This window comes from Oppia nitens, unplaced genomic scaffold (assembly GCF_028296485.1).
Source record: "Oppia nitens isolate AA-2021 unplaced genomic scaffold, nextdenovo-longstitch-racon4-pilon3 scaffold1_pilon_pilon_pilon, whole genome shotgun sequence".
Lineage (NCBI taxonomy): Eukaryota > Metazoa > Arthropoda > Arachnida > Sarcoptiformes > Oppiidae > Oppia > Oppia nitens.
Genome location: NW_026533199.1, coordinates 11700416 through 11719717, shown reverse-complemented (window position 1 = coordinate 11719717; position 19302 = coordinate 11700416). Strand labels below are relative to the sequence as shown.

Here is a 19302-nt window from a genome sequence, read left to right as displayed (position 1 = left end):
AGCGCCTATACCTTATAAAAACGTATTGACAACGTTTTTTGATTGAAAAAAAACTAGCATGCTAAATATCTAAATTATATATATACATTAATATTATTTAATTAATTAATTACAAAATTTGCAATTATATTGTTAATAATAAATAACATGATTTATAAAATACATATATTGTTAGTTTATTTGTTTTAAAAAAATTATTATAAATAAAATTTTTCATTTTTTCATTTATTATTTTTTTCGACATTTATCTAATTATATTATTTTAATAAGTATTTAATAAAATATTTATATTATTTTTTAAATAAATTACAGTTTATTTATTTTATTGTATAATTATTACTAATATGCAATTTTATTTTTATACCAAATATTGTATTTTAATAAAATTTATTGTTTTTTTAAAATAGATATATTTATATAAAATGTCTTATATTTTACATATATAAAAACAATGATATTTTTTTTAATTAACTTATAGTTATTATTATTATTATTATAACTAACTTATATTATTATATCACATAAAACTTTTGCAAAATGTTAAAATATTTTTTATTAATTTAATCTAATGTAATATAATATAGATATTTACTGTTATTTTTTAATAGTGATATATTTACCTATATATATTACATTATCATATTTGTTATTTGAGTAATTTCTTACAATAAAAAAATAATACAAATATTGTATTATTTTATTTTTTTTAATAATTTAATTCTACATATAAGTATAACAATAACAAAATTAATTAATCAATTAAAATAGTAGAGACTATAATAGATTTTATAAATAGAAAGTGATTCAAAAAAATTAATTCAAATATTATTTTATTCATAATTTTAAATATTCATAATATTAATAATATGTTAATATTATTAATACAACTAACAGTAGTGTTGACCAGTATTTTCATTGACAATGTCGGCACCGATGGACACCTGCGTATCCGTCAATATCCAGGAGTGACAACCAATGAGTGTGGTTTGGGTCGGGAATCGTTACGTATGACTCGACCAAATTGTTTTCATTACGGCAAAGCTGGAGATTCAATACATATGGGCAGGGAATCGGAACCGGGTGAAGTACCATGGATGGTATATATCAAATATTCGGCTATATATGGAATAGGTACACAAAGGTATAGTTATTTATCTACCATTCCTAAATAAAAGGTAAATTACAGCATAGTATGTGTGTGTGTATGTTCGTGTGTGTATGTATGTGTGTATGTATGTATGTATGTATGTGTGTGTATATATATGCCAGTGTTCCGTATAATGGTTGTACCCTGGACGGGTTTATTGGGAATAGTATTATATGTAAATAAGTATATTTCAAAAATAATAATTTACATTAGTTTTAACCCCAGCAAATTTAATAACTCATTTGGCTGCCGTATGTGTATGTATGTATGTATGTGTGTGCTTATGTTGTTTGTTTAGTTTAGTTTTAACAGTATAATTTATATACAGTATATTAATTATTAGTTAACATTATAAAACTATCTATTTTTTTAATTAACCACTTAACCCGAAACCAACCCGAAACCAATCAATCAGTTCATGTAATGGTGTACTACTCAATAGTCGATGGATAATAACCGCAGCTCACTGTCTACTGTAAGTCAAAAATTATTAATACAAATGATAAAAAAATCAATCCTAAAATAACAAACATGTTTATAAACAATTGCATGTTCTAACTCCCTATTCCCCACATACACCCGCTGTTTTCATCCCTAACCACCCTGTCCCCCCTCTTATCAATTAGCTATGAGGACCATTCTCGTCGCGACGTCCAATGGTTTTACATTTATGTTGGTCTCCAAAATCTGAAACAAATGGATGATTATTACAGAGTAGACCATTACTATACACATCCAAAATATAATTTCAAGAAAAACATCAACGATATTGCATTAATGAAATTATCAACAGAAGTACAGTTACCCACTGGCACCGACACCACTGATCCAGATCATGTTTATCGATCATTTAATGCTATCTGTATGCCGGACGCGGGTTTGTTTAATTTTAAAAACGAGTTGGCATTGATAGCCGGTTTTGGACCGTTAAAAGAGGGCGAGAAAAACAATGGACAGTTGCATATGGGTTGGTTGGATATTGAAAAAGTGTATAATCATAGTGGAAAACCAGAAAACAGTTCGCGTATCTATTCGTATAGAAATGCCGGCGCTCTTTCACCATTACTCTGTAAGGTAAGGTTCAGATACACATACACATACACATACACATACACATACACATACACATACACATACACATACACATACACATACACATACACATACACATACACATACACATACACATACACATACACATACACATACACATACACATACACATACACATACACATACACATACACATACACATACACATACACATACACATACACATACACATACACATACACATACACATACACATACACATACACATACACATACACATACACATACACATACACATACACATACACATACACATACACATACACATACACATACACATACACATACACATACACATACACATACACATACACATACACATACACATACACATACACATACACATACACATACACATACACATACACATACACATACACATACACATACACATACACATACACATACACATACACATACACATACACATACACATACACATACACATACACATACACATACACATACACATACACATACACATACACATACACATACACATACACATACACATACACATACACATAATAAAGTAACAAAAACAATATATAGGGAGATTCTGGTGGTCCATGGTTTCAGTATATCAATGGTAGGGCAGTGCTGGTTGCCGTAACGTCTACCATTACGTTGTATGGAAACTCTATGTGTAGTGATGACAACCGATTAGCCAAAATGTCAGGTGCAAGGATATCCTATGTGATGGACTGGATCGAGTATATTGTAACACATTATTAATTTTTTTTTTAAATCAAACAGTATTTAAATACCTGTCCACAGCATATGTGTTCAATCTATTATATAATAGTTTTTATTTTTATTTTTTTTTGATGGCATTCAATAGTATTGTATCAAATAGATATTAACTTCAATATTAATATAATAAAAAAATAATATATATATTTTCTAAAATATAATTATAGAAATTAAATAAATATAAAATACAAAAAGGTTTTTTTGTTGTATTAATTTTTAGTAAAAAATAAATATTTGTATATTTATGAAACAGTTAATTTAAAATTAATAAAAAAATTAATAGTTAATTCATAAAGTCTTATATTTTTCATGTATAAAAACAATTATAGTATTTTTTATTAATTTATAATTATTATTATTATTATTATTATAATTATATTATTGTACTATTATTACATAAATTTTAAAAAAAAATATTTGAAACAATATCTGATATTAAATAATTTTTTAAAAAATTAATGTCATCTAATGTAATATAATACAAATATTTACTATAATTTTTAATATTAATATATTTACCTATATATTATATTATCATATTTGGTATTTGATTAATATGATACACTAAGATAATTAAAATTAATTTTAAATTAATAATATAATTGTATTATTTTATAAAAAAAAATAATAATTTAATATTACATATAAGTACAGTATTACAATAAATTAATTAATTAATAAAACAAATAGAGTAAAATATTTTTTATAGAGAAAAAGTGATTCAAAAAAAATTAATTCAAATATCATTTTATTTTATTCAAAATTTTAATATTCATAATATTTCAAATATGTTAATATTATTAATACAACTAATAGTAGTGTTGACCAGTATTTTCATTGGAAATGTCGTCACCGATGGACACTTACATATCCGTCACTATCCAGATGTTACAACCAATGAGTGCGGTTTGGGTCGGGAATCGTTTCGTATGAATCGACCAAAATGTTATCATTATGGCAAAGCTAGCGATGCCATACATATGGGTAGGGAATCGGAACCGGGTGAAGTACCATGGATGGTATATATATACTATTCGGCTATATATGGTATCGGGAAAAGGAGGTATTAGTTGAGGTCAATACGATTTTTTTGTTTATTTCACAATATATTACACTACTCTCTACTATTTTTTGGACCCTAACCACTTAAACCGAAACCAACCCGAAACCAATCAATCAGTTCATGTAATGGTGTACTACTCAATAGTCGATGGATAATAACCGCAGCTCACTGTCTACTGTAAGTCAACAAAATTATTTATACAAACAATGAAAAAAAATCAATCCTAAAATAACAAATATGTATTATATATTTAATATATAATGTACAGTATATAAACAATTGGATGTAATAACTCCCCCCTCCCCCCTATCCACACCCCGCTGTTTTCATCCCTGACCTCCCCGGTCCCCTCTCATCCAATTAGCTATGAGGACTATTCTCGTCGCGACGTCCAATGGTTTTACATATACGTTGGTCTCCAAAATCTGAAACAAATGAATGATTATTATAGAGTAGACAATTACTATACCCATCCAGACTATGATTTCACGAAAAACATCAACGATATTGCAGTAATGAAATTATCAACTGAAGTACAGTTACCCACTGGCACCGACACCACCGATCCAGAGCATGTCTATCGGCCATTGAATGCTATATCTTTGCCGGGCAGGGGTTTGATTAATCACGAAAACGAGTTGGCATTGATAGCCGGTTTTGGACCGCTAAAGGAAGGCCAGTCAAACACTGGACAGTTGCATATGGGTTGGTTGGAAATTGAAAAAGTCTATAGTCATAGTGGTAAACCAGAAAACAGTTCCCGTATCTATTCGTATAGAAATGCCGGTGCTCTTACACCATTACTTTGTAAGGTAGGGTTCAGGTATCTCTCTTTTTCTCTCTTTCCCTAATTCTTCCACCCACACACACACACACACACATATATATATATATATATATATATATATATATATATATATATATATATATATATATATATATATATAGAGAGAGAGAGAGAGAGAGAGAGAGAGAGAGAGAGAGAGAGAGAGAGAGAGAGAGAGAGAGAGAGAGAGAGAGAGAGAGAGAGAGAGAGAGAGAGAGAGAGAGAGAGAGAAAGAAAGAGAGAGAGAGAGATGGGTGAGTATGTGTGATATGTATGAGTGAGTATTAGTTATAGTTGATTATTATACTAAAAAACAACTACAACAACAATATATAGGGAGATTCTGGTGGTCCATGGTTTCAGTATATCGATGGTAGGGCAGTGCTCGTTGCCGTAACGTCTACCATTACATTGGAAGGAAACAGTATGTGTAGTGATGACAACCGATTGGCCAAAATGTCAGGTGCAAGGATATCAAATGTCGTCAAATGGATTGTCGCTACTGTAGTACGTTATAGTTAAACAACAAACAAAAAATCAAACAATATTTAAATACCTGTCCACATCACCATATATTTATACAGTGGTCAACCTATTATACAGTAGTTTATATATATATTAATATCACTTAATGTAGTATTGTATTTATATTTTTGTTAAAACTTTATATTGAATAGCAATATAATAATAATAATTGTAGAAAATAAATAAAATATAAATACAATTAGTTTTTTATATTATTATTTGTTAGTATAATTAATTAATTAATTGTTAAATTATAATTAAAATTATCGATGATATTTGTAATAATAAACTCAATAAATAATTTTTTTGTTAAAGCTTCAAATTAAATTGGTTAATTTTTTTAAAAAATCAATCATAAATTACAAGTAATTTTATGAAATAAATGTGCATTTATTACAAACTGTTATTTATAATTAAAATTAAAAATATATGATAAGTATATTAATCTTATTAAAAAAAATTAGTTAAGATGATCCTATTAATCAATAGTTATAAAAATTATACAATTATAAATAAAAAAAAATTACTATTGATGTGTACATGATTATCAATTTTTTTATCAATTAAATTTTAATAAACTTTTTTAAAAAAATAAAATAAAAATTCAATTTAAAAACAAATTTGTTATTTTTTTATAGTAAAGCTTAAATTTAATTTTTTCAGCCTATCTTAAAATATAGTAAATTATAAAAAAAATGTTATTAAATTATTTATTAAAATTATTAAGTAATAGTTACTTAAAATTATCTCTAATAAGTAGTTGTCAACAAATTTATTATCGTTATTAACGGTATAATTGATAATTAAAAATAATTTTTAGTAATATAAATACAACAATATTATTTTAGTTTTATTATCATAGTAATTTATATTATTTATAAAATCAATATATGATCCGAAAAATCAATTAAAAAAAATATTAAAAAATATTTCTAAATTTGATAATTGATTTAAAAATCAAATTAATTATATATATATTTTTGTAAGTTTAATTTAATTTATTGTTTAGTTTTTTAAAGTTGAGATTATTGACATACAATAATATTCAATATTAATTGTAATAATACAATTTTTTTAATAATATATTTTTTAAACTAAATTTTAGTATGTAGTGATTTACTAAAAAAAATTTGTATATTGTGTATTTAAAAATACACATGCCTAACAAAAAAAATTATAAATAAAAATATAATTTGTGTTTAAATAGTTTTTAGTTTATTACTTATATAAGTTTTTTTATAAACTGTAATTTACAATAAATGAAAAAATATATTTATTTATTATATTAATATTTTTGTAAATTAAAATATAAGGTGATCCGAAAAATCAATAGTTAAATCTATTAGAAATTTTCCTATTAATTATTGTTGTGGTTAGGGTTTATTAAATATGTATCAAACTAGCAATTTAATAAAAAATTAAAAACTATTGATTTGATAATGATCACTTTATTTATATATATATATATATAATTATTATTAATTGATTTTTATGCAACTATCTGAGTATGAATTGTTAAATACTATAATATTATAGTAAAACATTATAATTAAAAATAATTTTTTGTATTATTACATATTAACAATGCATTTAGTAAAAAACATTATATATTTATATATTAAAACATTTTTTAATAATTTAAACAAAAAAGCTGTAATTTATTAGTTTTTTCAACATTTATTGATATATATTAAAATTAATAATATATACTATATAGTCGACTTCGGAATTTAAACTTTAATTAATTTTGCTAAATTAATTAATTTTCAACTAGATTAATTTACTTATGTATAAATTAATTTATCTTTAAATTAAAATTAAAAAAAAAATAATTTATAAAAATTTAAACAACAAATTTATTTATTAATATCAAGATTATTGTTTTTATAGTTAGAAATAAACCAAATATTTATCATATTTTATTTATTTTGCTAAAAACATTATTTTTATTAGTATTTATAAATTTAATTATAATTATCTTAGAGTTAATACTCAATAGCCAAAAGTTTTTTTCAGACTCTCTCTCTCTCTCTCTCTCTAATTATTATTATAATAATCAATATAATTATTATTAATAATTTATTAATAAACCAATTATTCAATAATACTAATATTGATATTTTTATTTTATCATAAAAACTGTAAATCATTAGTTTTTCATAAATAATAGTGAAATAAATACTGATTTATATATTTTGAAAATTAATATTATATGATCCGATAAATCAATTAAACAAAATTCAATTCAATAATTGTAATTAATTTAAAATAAATAGATTTTTAATTAATATACTCTAAGTATACAATGTATGCGATTTAATAATTAATTTATAATAACATATTATAATTGATTTAACAATCAAAATGATCATATATATATTTTTGTTTTGTTTTGTTTTAAAAATATGTTAATTTAATTTATTATCATATTAGACAATAATAGTAAAATTAATTTTTATTTTATAAATATTATTGAACTGTTTTGAATTTGTTAATAATTTATTGTATAAATTTTTATTGATGATTATAAGTCTATCAAGTATATGTTATCCTAAAAGTACTATTTTAAGTATTAATTTAATTAAAACAATTATATTTATAATTTATATTTGTAATACATATTTGTTTTATTTGGATATATATTTCTAATGTAATCATCATTTTAGTGTAAATGTCTAAAAATTTTCTAATCTAAATAAATAATTTATTTATTTGTATAATTTATATTTGATAGTATAAATTAATTAAAAGTCTCAATTTATATTAAATTAATAATCTTAATTAATAAAAATGTAGATAATTGATTATTATAATACTGAAAAATTAGTTTTATAAAGTTAAATTATTAGTACTACTACAGTATAACTAATAAAATAAATTCAAATAATTAAAAAATTTGTACAAAGTTTTTAAGTACAATAAATTAAAAATTAATATAAATTTCTTGTAAAGTACGGTAGTATATAAAATATACTTATAATATATATAATATAATTTATTTTTTAAATACTTAATACGATTTATATATATATATACAGTATATATATATATATATAATATGTTAAAAATTATTTAAACAACTTTATTTTTTAATTTAAACTAACTTGTTGTATCAATATTTATCACATTAAAAATAGATTTATAAACAAATTAAGTATAAAATAATTAAAATTAATAAATTTTATATTTTTTTGATAGTAAAATATTATAATTTAAAAAATAATTTTGTATTATTACTAACTAACAATGTGTTTGATAAAAAAAAAACAATTTATACATTTGAGAGTAGATTTATACATTAAAACATTTCATTAGTACAATTAAACACAAAAAACTGTAATTTATTAGTTTTTCTAACATTTATTAATATATATTATAATTAATTATAAATAGTCGACTTTGGACAAGAGGCTATTTTTTCAAAAAAAAATTGAATATAATTTAATTTTGTTAAATTAATTAATATTCAACTAGATTAGTTTACTATATATTATAAATTAATTTATCTCTAAATTAAAATTTATAAAAAATAATTTAAACAACAAATTAATTTATTAATATCAAGATAATTGTTATATAATAGCCGTTGTATTTAGTGTACAAATATCCGAGTGATAGGGATATGCCGTACAGTTTACCCGTTGTTCGTCAACAATGGCATCTCTAATGAATTTATCAAACACTTGACTTTCATCGGTAGTACATAATTGCTGTTATAATTAATATTAATTAGAAATTAAAAATAAAACAATAATAAAATTATTCAAAAAAATAAATAAAACTAAAGCTATACTAACATCTGCTGCCTCTATAAGACAATCAAATACTTCATAACCAGCACAACAACCTTTTCGCGATTTCGTATCAATCGGTTTGTCGATAGGTATACCCCAATCGGACAGTGCTTTAAAGACATAGTAGATAGCAGTTGTATTGATTTTATGCAAACAACTTTCAATGGGTGAATCCAGATCTCCATCGATATCTGCATACAGGCGCTCATAAATGGATAGTGAAGACACTAAACCAATGATAGAGCCGATGGCCAACAAACAGCATATATTGACTACAAAATTCATTGTTTAATAATAATAATAATAGTATTAATAATACTTATAGACAATAAATCTATTAATAATTTAGTAATTAATTAAATTGATCTGGTTTATATACTTTTAAAAAATTATTTTTAAAAAATTTATCTGGCTAATGAGTCATTTAAAAAATATAATTGTCATATTAGTTAATATGACTTATCTATGGTGTAATTGTTGCAATCAAAGTTACAATAAAAATGTGTTATATTCCCAAAACAAATATATATATTTATATTATAGATATATATAAATATAATATAAAATTTATATACAATAGAGACCCCCTTTAGATTCAAAAACGTTTTTAACACATGTATAACTATATTATTAACTTATATTATTAAATAACTATAATTAAGTGTAAAATTATCTCCCTATTAAAATATTGTACATTAATTATTATTATAATATTCAATATAATTATTAATAAACCAATTAGTCAATAATTATAATATTGATATTTTTTATAATAAAAACTGTAAATCATTAGTTTTTCGTTAAAATAATGTAATAAATACTGATTTATATATTTTGAAAATTATTATTATATGATCCGATATATCAATTAAACAAAATTCAATCAATAGATTTTTAATTAATATATTATTCTTTATAATGTTATGTGATATATGCTATGATATATACTATTTAATGTTGATATATACAATCTAAGAATAATTTATAATAACATATTATAATTGATTTAACAAACAAAATGATCATATATATTTTTTTATTTGTTTTAAAAATATGTTAATTTAATTTGCAAAAACAAAATGCGTTATTATTACTAATCTTTAATAACAATTTAAACTATCCATTTGATATTTATTATTATTATTATTATTATTATTATTATTATTATTATTATTATTATTATTATTATTATTATTATTATTATTATTATTATTATTATTATTATTATTATTATTATTATTATTATTATTATTATTATTATTATTATTATTATTATTATTATTATTATTATTATTATTATTATTATTATTATTATTATTATTATTTAATTATATTTTAATTAAATTAATTAATTATATAAATATAATTTAATATTATATTTAAGTTTATTTTATTATATTTATAGAATATTCAATATATAATTTTTTTTAAATATTATTTAAGTATATTTTTAAAAAAATTTTTTATCAATATGTTTAACCTATCAATATATAATTAAAAAAATAATAATACTAATATTTGTAAAAATGATCATAATCAAATCAATAGTTTGTTATAATTTTGATCGGTTAATTTTTTTGTTGATCGATTTAATACTAACAATATTGAAATATATTTTCATTGATTTTTTTGGATCACCTTATAATATAAAAATCTATACAATTATTATATTAATTGTATATTTTGTATTTTATAATAAATTACAGTTTTTTTTATTTAATAAGAAACAATATTATTATTGGTAATTATATGTCATATAATATATGATTTTTTTTTTAAAAAAAATTATCAATTAAACAACTGTAATTTATTAAGTTTTTTTTCTCTACATTTATTAATGTGTATTATGATTAATTATAAATAGTAAACAATGCACAAGTAACATTATTTATTTAATTTAAATACTTGAATCTAATTTTAGTTTTCTAAATTAATTAATCTAATTAACTAGATTAATTTACTTTATTATAAATAAAATTAATCTCTAAATTAAAATTTATTAAAAATATTTTATAAAAATTTAAACAACAAATTTATTTATTAATATCAAGATTATCTATACTACTATATAATTTGTTCAATGTTTGTGCCATTTTCTGTCACGCAAACAATTAAATTTAAAGTGTCGATAATTTTAATTTATTAAATAAAAAATTAATAAATAAAATATACTGTTTATAATAAACTGTAAGCGCGTAAGTATTGTTGAACGTGTTAACTATTGATACACATTTTATTACGTAGAGATCTAACTAGTTATTATATAATTAGAAACAAACAAAATATCTTATTTATTTATTTTGTTAAAAAACATCATTTTTTATATAATTATTTATAAATTTTATTATAACTATCTAAGAGTTAATTCTCAATAGTCGTTGTATTTAGTGTACAGATATCCGAGTGATAGGGATATGCCGTACAGTTTACCCGTTGTTCGTCAACAATGGCATCGCTAATGAATTTATCAAACATTTGACTTTCATCGGTAGTACATAATTGCTGTTATAATTAATATTAATTACAAATTAAAAATAAAACAATAATAAAATTATTCAAACAAAATAAAACTAAAGCTATACTAACATCTGCTGCCTCTATAAGACAATCAAATACTTCATAACCAGCACAACAACCTTTTCGCGATTTCGTATCAATCGGTTTGTCGATAGGTATACCCCAATCGGACAGTGCTTTAAAGACACAGTATATAGCAGTTTCATTGATTTTATGCAAACAACTTTCAATGGGTGAATCTAGTCCCTCATCGATATCTGCATACAGGCGCTCATAAATGGATAGTGAAGACACTAAACCAATGATAGAGCCGATGGCCAACAGACAGCATATATTGACTACAAAATTCATTGTTTAATAATAATAATAATAGTATTAATAATACTTATAGACAATAAATCTACTAAAAATTTAGTAATTTTCAAATTGAATTTTTATTGCCAAATTGATTTGGTTTTTATACTATAAAAAACTTTGTTTTATCTTGCTAATGAGTCATATAAAAAATATATAATTGTCATATTAGTTAATATGACTTATCTATGGTGTAATTGTAATCAATGTTACAATAAAAATATGTTAAATTCCCAAAACAAATATATACAGTGTATATATATATATAATAGACCCCCTTTAGATTTTTAGCACATGTATAGATATAACTATATTATTAATAACTATAATTAAGTGTAAAATTATATCTCTATTAAAAATATTGTACATTAATTATCATTATACTATTCAATATATTTAATAATAAAACCAATTAATCAATAATAATAATAATATTGATATTTTTTATGTTATCATAAAAAAACTGTAAATCATTAGTTTTTCATAATAATAGTGTAATAAATACTGATTTATATAATTTGAAATTTATTATATGATCCGATAAATCAATTTAAAATCAATTAAATGCAAAATCAAATTCTGTATTATTAATAATATAAATTATTAATATAATTGTAATTAATTAAAAATATATTTAATCTTTAATTAATATAATATAAGTATACTATAATTTAGTATACAATCTAAAAAGTAATTTATAATCACATATTATAATTGATTTAACCAGATGAAAAATGATCATATATTTTTGTTTTAAAAATATGTTAATTCATTATCCTATTAGACATACAATAATAGTAAAATTATTTTTTTTTTTAATTATTGAAATGTTTATATAAATAATATGTTATTACTTATTGTTTATTAATGATTATAATGATGACTATTTTAAGTAATAATTTAATTAAAACGATTGTATTTATATTATTATAATCAATTTAGTGTAAATATCTAAAAAAAATCTAATCTAAATAAATTATTTATTTATTTATTTATTTTATAATTTATATTTGATCGTATAAATTAATTAAAAGTCTCAATTTATATTAAATTAATAATTTTAATTAATAAAAATGTATAAAATTTAATAAAAAAATGATTGTTATAAACAATGAAAAATTAGTAAAAAATAATATAAAGTAAAATTATCAGTACTAATAAAATAATTATTACAAAAATATGGCGATGACTTAATTGCCCACCACGCCCCCCACGCCCCCCTTGCCCCCCACAAAATATTTTATTAAAATATTTTTTCCATGCCCCACACGCCCACCACAAAACATTGAAACTGTTTTAAAAACCCCCACGCCCTCTCGCCCCCCACAAAATATTTTATTAAAAATTAGTTTACTATGCTTAATAAAATTAGTTTACTAGTTAATACTTATAATAAAACTTATATGCCCCCCACGCCCCCCACAAAATATTATATTAAAACATTGTTTTTTATGGGCCCTACGCCCCCCAAGCCCACCACAAAACATTAAAACTGTTTTAAAAGCCCCCACGCCCCCCTCGCCCACCACAAAATATATTATAAAAATATTGTTTTCTATACCCCTCGCGGGATAATATGGAAACAAATTTTATAACAAAAAACAATATATATATAAAACAATAATTTTGTTTGTTATTACAGTTTATAAGTTAATTAAATTTAATTATTCAATAAATTATACATTAAAAACATGTATTAATTACTAATTATATTAAAAACTATATACTTTAAACAATTATAAATAAAATTTTATAATTATTTTAACATAGTGACCAATGGTCATTTTTGACTATTAATTATTAAAATTGACCATTTAATAATTTTTTAAAAAATAAATTGTATTTATAATTTTATAAATAATATTATTTTAATGTAATAAAAATTAATAATAGTAAACTATAATGAATGAATCATAAAATAATTAAATTTAATTAACTTATAAACTGTAATAAAAAACAAAATTAGTGTTTTATATATATATATTGTTTTTTGTTATAAAATTTGTTTCCATATTTTCCCGCGTGGGGTATAGATAACAATGTTTTTTTAACAAATATTTTGTGGGGGGCGAGGAGGCTTTTAAAACAGTTTTAATTTTTTGTGGTGGGCGTGGGGGGCTAGAGGGCCATAAAAAACTAAGTTTTATTAAAATATTTTTTGGGGGGCGTGGGGGGCGTGGTGGGCATATAAGTTTTCATATATTTTGTGGGGGGCGAGTCATTGAAAATAGTTTTAGTATTATATTTTGTGGGGGCGTGGGGGCATATAAGTTTCAAAATATTTTTTGGGGGGCGTGGTGGGCATAAAAAACAAAGTTTTAATAAAATATTTTGTGGGAGCCATAGTAAACTAACTTGTAATAAAATATTTTGTGGGGGGCGAGGGGGGCGTGGGGAGCGTGGTGGGCAATTAAGTCATCGCCCAAAAATATTAATATTTAACAACATTAATATTTAACAATAACAAGTAATATTTATAATTAAAATTTAGTTTACAGTGATGTCCAGTAAATACAAAAATTTGTAAAAAAAAATTTTAAGTACAATAAATTAAATATTAATAAAAAAAATTGTTGTAACATAGGTTAGTATGTAATATTATTTTTGTAAAAATGAAACTGTAATCTGATAATTATATATAAAATATATAGTTATTAATAATAAACTTATAAATTATTAAATTATAGAGTGATCCAAAAATATCAATAGATAAAATTTATAAATAGTTTAGTTTATATTTAAAAAATGTTACTAAAAAATATTTAATAATAATTAGCTAGCTATCAATTTATCAATATCTGTATAAATAATGATTGACCTGTTTGTGCGAAAATAAATAATTTCTAATAAAAATAAAACTATTGATATGACCATGATCACTTTTTTGTACAATAAATTATTTATAATTATATTAAATGCATTTTTTTTAAGTTTTACATCAATTAACATCAAAATATTTACAATGGTTAATTAATGTTTGTTAATTTTTTTTAAATTATGTAAAAATCAAATCAACTACTATTTTATTAAAATTTTACTAATAATTGTTATACTATTGTTATTTATTTTAAATATAATTATTATTGTTTAACAAACTGTAATTTATAAACAAATTCTAAATATAAAGGTTTTTAAAATAATTTTTAATACACTTAAATAATGATCCGAAATATCAATATAAAAATAATTTAACAATAAAAGTTTATATTAATAGATTATTGTAATGTTTAAAAAATAGCATACTATTGTCAAATTTAATAAATTAGTAAACTATTGATATAACCATTATCACTTTTTTTAGAGTGTTATAATTTTTATCTTATTATAATTAATTTTTAAACTATTTTTTTTAAAAAAAAACTACAATTACAATAAACAATCATAAAACAAATTAAATAACATATGAAAAATATTTGTAAAAACAAATTTAAATCTAATATATTTATATAAAACTAATTATTATTATTTTTTTTGAAAAATAAACTATTAATAAACTTTAAAATAAAGATATTATGTTAATTAATGTTAAATATTTATAAAAAAATAAAACTATAACATTACAATTACATTATTTATTTATAAGACAATTGAATTCAATATTAGTTTAATTTTTTTTTAATTAATTTATCGGATCATAATGTATATATATTATAGAAATATATAAATCAATATATATACATATATATATATATTACACTATTATTTTGAAAAAAACAAATTATATATATTTTATGATTATAAAAAATCAATATTATTAAGTAATTGAATTATCAGTTTGTATTGTATAATGTCATAATTTATGTGCAATTTTTAATAGAGATAATTAACACTTATTAGTTAATAATATATAATAGTTATATCTATACATGTGTTAAAACAGTGTTTTTTGAATCTAAAGGGGGGTCTATTGTATTACACATTGTATATGTTTTGTTGATAAAGTGTAAATGTAAATATATATATATTTATAACAATGAGTGCAATTACATCATAGATAAGTTATATTAACAAATATGATAATTATATATTTTTTATATGACTCATTAGCAAGATAAAAAATTGATTTTTTAATAGTATATAAGCCAGATCAATTTGCCCAATAAAAATTCAATTTGAAAATAACTAAATTATTAATAGATTAATTGTTTATTAGTATTATCAATATTATTATTATTATTATTATTAAATCATGAATTTTGTAGTCAATATATGCTGTCTGTTGGCTATCGGCTCTATCATTGGTTTAGTGTCTTCACTATCCATTTATGAGCGCCTGTATGCAGATATCGATGCTCTGGATTCACCCATTGAAAGTTGTTTGCATAAAATCAATACAACTGCTATCTACTGTGTCTTTAAAGCACTGTCCGATTGGGGTATACCTATCGACAAACCGATTGATTCAAAATCGCGAAAAGGTTGTTGTGCTGCTTATGAAGTATTTGATTGTCTTATAGAGGCAGCAGATGTTAGTATAGATTTATTTTGTTTGAATAATTTTATTAATGTTTTATTTTTAATTAATTTTAATTATAACAGCAATTATGTACTACCGATGAAAGTCAAGTGTTTGACAAATTCATTAGCGATGCCATTGTTGACGAACAACGGGTAAACTGTACGGCATATCCCTATCACTCGGAAATTTGTTCACTAAATGCTACGATTATTGACTTGAATTAACTCTAATATATTTATAACTAATTATTACTTTTTAAAAAATCTAATTTTTATGTAACACTACTAAAATCTCTATAAAATTACTATTATTTTATAATCTGTTGTCAATTGATTTTAAATTTTTTTTTCTAATGTTACAAACAATAAACAAAAAACTGTAAACATAAAAAACTTTGAAAATATTTTATTTGTATTAATAAATAAATTATACAATAGTTTATTGTCTTTTAGCAATTATTTTACTTATAAATTGAATAACTTATTGATTTAAATTGGTAATTCATATTTTTTCGAAAATAATTAACATTTTCACGAATTCCTGAAAGGAATACGTATATGCATTCTATAAGTCGGTCTGTCTGTCGGTCTGTCTGTCCCACGAGGACATAGGTTCGAATCCACTATCCGCTACAATTTTTTTTGCTTTTTTTTCTTTTTTAAGTTTATTTTTTAGGAAATTGAAGAAAATGGTGTCAAAAAATTAATAAAAAAAATTTTGAATTTTTTTTGAATTTTTTTTTGATTTTTTTTTTGATTTTTTTTTTGTTTTTAAGCTTATTTTTTAGGAAAATAGTAGTTTATTTTGTAATACTGAATCATTTGATACCCCATATGACTATAGTTGTTTATTTTGTCATACTGAATCGTTTGAGACCCTACATAACTATAGTTGATTTTATTTTATCATACTGAATTTAATTTTTAATTATGATTAGGAATTCGTGTGGAAATGCTTTCTAGCATTCTCAACTGGTTTTAATTTAATTATTATTTCACTAAACTAATGATATCACCATGATCACTTTTTTGTACAATTTATAATTATATTAAATGCATTTTTTTAAGTTTCACATCAATTTACATCATTAAAAAATTTACACTAGTTAATTTATGTTTGTTAATTTTTTTTTTAAAAATTATGTAAAAATCAAATTAACTACTATTTTACTAATAAAATTATTTGACTTGCTCATTTTAAAATGCTAACCACAATCATTAAAATAAATAAATTTTAGACACCCGATTAATTGTTAATGTGTAGTTAGAAATATTAATTTAAATTAAAAATATAATAAAAAAAATCAAATAATATTATTCCTTATTAATAAAAACTGTAATTTATAATAAAATTGTATAAATTTTTATATTATTAAGTGATCCAAAAAAAATCAATAGAAATATATTTCAATATTGTTATTAGACCAATAAAAAATTAAACTATTGATTTGATTATGATCATTTTTACAAATATTAGTATTATTTTTTATTAGACAATAGAACTCAATTTTTAATAAAATTGTTTTTAATTAATTTATCGGATCATAATGTACAATATATTAATTTTATAAATATATAAATCAGTATTTATATATTAAATTATTATTTTGAAAAAAAACTAATAGTATACATTTTTATATGATTATATCAAAATCAATATTATTAAGTAATTGAATTATCATTTTGTATTGTATAATGTGATATTTATGTGCAATATTTTTTAATAGAGATAATTGGCACTTATATTAGATAATAATATATATATATAGTTATATCTATAGCAGTGTTAAAAATTATTTGAATCTAAAGGGGGGTCTAATGTATATGTTTTGTTGAGAAAGTTTATAAATATATAACAATTGAGTGCAATTACACCATTGATAAGTGATATTAAATAATATGATAATTATATTTTTGAAGATATTTTTTTTATCTTGCTAATGAGTCATTTAAAAAAATATACTATTATCATATTTGTTAATATCACTTATCTATGGTGTAATTGCACTCATTGTTATATACATGTATTTATATAAACTATAAGTTATAGGTTTTTTTACTAGTATATAAACCAGATCAATTTGCCAAATAAAAATTCAATTTCAATAATTACTAATTTATTAGTAGATTTATTTGTTTATTATTATTATTAAACAATGAATTTTGTAGTCAATATATGCTGTCTGTTGGCCATCGGCTCTATCATTGGTTTAGTGTCTTCACTATCCATTTATGAGCGCCTGTATGCAGATATCGATGCTCTGGATTCACCCATTGAAAATTGTTTGCTTAAAATCAATCTAACTGCTGTCTATTGTGTCCTAAATGCACTGTCCGATTGGGGTATACCTATCGACAAACCAATTGATTCAAAATCGCGAAAAGGTTGTTGTGCTGCTTATGAAGTATTTGATTGTCTTATAGAGGCAGCAGATGTTAGTATAGATTTATTTTTTGAATAATTTTATTATTGTTTTATTTTTAATTTTGTATTAATATTAATTATAACAGCAATTATGTACTACCGATGAAAGTCAAGTGTTTGATAAATTCATTAGAGATGCCATTGTTGACGAACAACGGGTAAACTGTACGGCATATCCCTATCACTCGGAAATTTGTTCACTAAATGCTACGATTATTGACTTGAATTAACTCTAATATATTTATAACTAATTATTACTTTTAAAAATATCTAATTTTTATGTAACAGTACTAAAATTATTATAAAAATTACTATTATTTTATAATC

General features: G+C 21.4%; 5 protein-coding genes across 5 annotated transcripts; 3 read left to right on the top strand and 2 right to left on the bottom strand.

Annotated features, from left to right (window-relative positions):
- Window positions 1-866: 866 nt before the first annotated feature.
- On the top strand, window positions 867-2995 carry LOC128951503 (transmembrane protease serine 2-like). Its single transcript, XM_054296751.1, has 3 exons — window positions 867-1141; window positions 1774-2221; window positions 2813-2995. The coding sequence occupies exons 1-3, from the start codon at window positions 867-869 to the stop codon at window positions 2993-2995; spliced, it is 906 nt and encodes a 301-aa protein (XP_054152726.1).
- Window positions 2996-8999: 6004 nt separating this feature from the next.
- LOC128951502 (uncharacterized) lies at window positions 9000-9506 on the bottom strand. Its single transcript, XM_054296750.1, has 2 exons — window positions 9225-9506; window positions 9000-9137 (listed from the first exon to the last, which is right to left on the bottom strand). Exons 1-2 carry the CDS (start codon window positions 9504-9506, stop codon window positions 9000-9002), a joined length of 420 nt encoding a protein of 139 aa, XP_054152725.1.
- Window positions 9507-11582: 2076 nt separating this feature from the next.
- Window positions 11583-12160, bottom strand: LOC128951501 (uncharacterized). Its single transcript, XM_054296749.1, has 2 exons — window positions 11808-12160; window positions 11583-11723 (listed from the first exon to the last, which is right to left on the bottom strand). The coding sequence occupies exons 1-2, from the start codon at window positions 12087-12089 to the stop codon at window positions 11583-11585; spliced, it is 423 nt and encodes a 140-aa protein (XP_054152724.1). The 5' UTR covers window positions 12090-12160.
- Window positions 12161-16201: 4041 nt separating this feature from the next.
- Window positions 16202-16872, top strand: LOC128951934 (uncharacterized). Its single transcript, XM_054297242.1, has 2 exons — window positions 16202-16560; window positions 16632-16872. Exons 1-2 carry the CDS (start codon window positions 16282-16284, stop codon window positions 16773-16775), a joined length of 423 nt encoding a protein of 140 aa, XP_054153217.1. The 5' UTR covers window positions 16202-16281; the 3' UTR covers window positions 16776-16872.
- Window positions 16873-18648: 1776 nt separating this feature from the next.
- LOC128951935 (uncharacterized) lies at window positions 18649-19284 on the top strand. The gene is made up of 2 exons (XM_054297243.1): window positions 18649-18985; window positions 19062-19284. The coding sequence occupies exons 1-2, from the start codon at window positions 18707-18709 to the stop codon at window positions 19203-19205; spliced, it is 423 nt and encodes a 140-aa protein (XP_054153218.1). The 5' UTR covers window positions 18649-18706; the 3' UTR covers window positions 19206-19284.
- The last annotated feature ends 18 nt before the right edge of the window (window positions 19285-19302 follow it).

What these genes read in the sequence shown, in the direction of transcription:
- LOC128951503 (XM_054296751.1), top strand. Translation starts at nt 867, where the DNA reads ATGTTAATATTATTAATACAACTAACAGTAGTGTTGACCAGTATTTTC. An exon ending in TATGGAATAGGTACACAAAG is followed by an intron (nt 1,142 to 1,773) that starts GTATAGTTATTT and finishes CTTATCAATTAG; the next exon opens with CTATGAGGACCATTCTCGTC. An exon ending in TTTCACCATTACTCTGTAAG is followed by an intron (nt 2,222 to 2,812) that starts GTAAGGTTCAGA and finishes AACAATATATAG; the next exon opens with GGAGATTCTGGTGGTCCATG.
- LOC128951501 (XM_054296749.1), bottom strand. Translation starts at nt 12,089, where the DNA reads ATGAATTTTGTAGTCAATATATGCTGTCTGTTGGCCATCGGCTCTATC. An exon ending in GTCTTATAGAGGCAGCAGAT is followed by an intron (nt 11,724 to 11,807) that starts GTTAGTATAGCT and finishes TAATTATAACAG; the next exon opens with CAATTATGTACTACCGATGA.
- LOC128951502 (XM_054296750.1), bottom strand. Translation starts at nt 9,506, where the DNA reads ATGAATTTTGTAGTCAATATATGCTGTTTGTTGGCCATCGGCTCTATC. An exon ending in GTCTTATAGAGGCAGCAGAT is followed by an intron (nt 9,138 to 9,224) that starts GTTAGTATAGCT and finishes TAATTATAACAG; the next exon opens with CAATTATGTACTACCGATGA.
- LOC128951934 (XM_054297242.1), top strand. Translation starts at nt 16,282, where the DNA reads ATGAATTTTGTAGTCAATATATGCTGTCTGTTGGCTATCGGCTCTATC. An exon ending in GTCTTATAGAGGCAGCAGAT is followed by an intron (nt 16,561 to 16,631) that starts GTTAGTATAGAT and finishes TAATTATAACAG; the next exon opens with CAATTATGTACTACCGATGA.
- LOC128951935 (XM_054297243.1), top strand. Translation starts at nt 18,707, where the DNA reads ATGAATTTTGTAGTCAATATATGCTGTCTGTTGGCCATCGGCTCTATC. An exon ending in GTCTTATAGAGGCAGCAGAT is followed by an intron (nt 18,986 to 19,061) that starts GTTAGTATAGAT and finishes TAATTATAACAG; the next exon opens with CAATTATGTACTACCGATGA.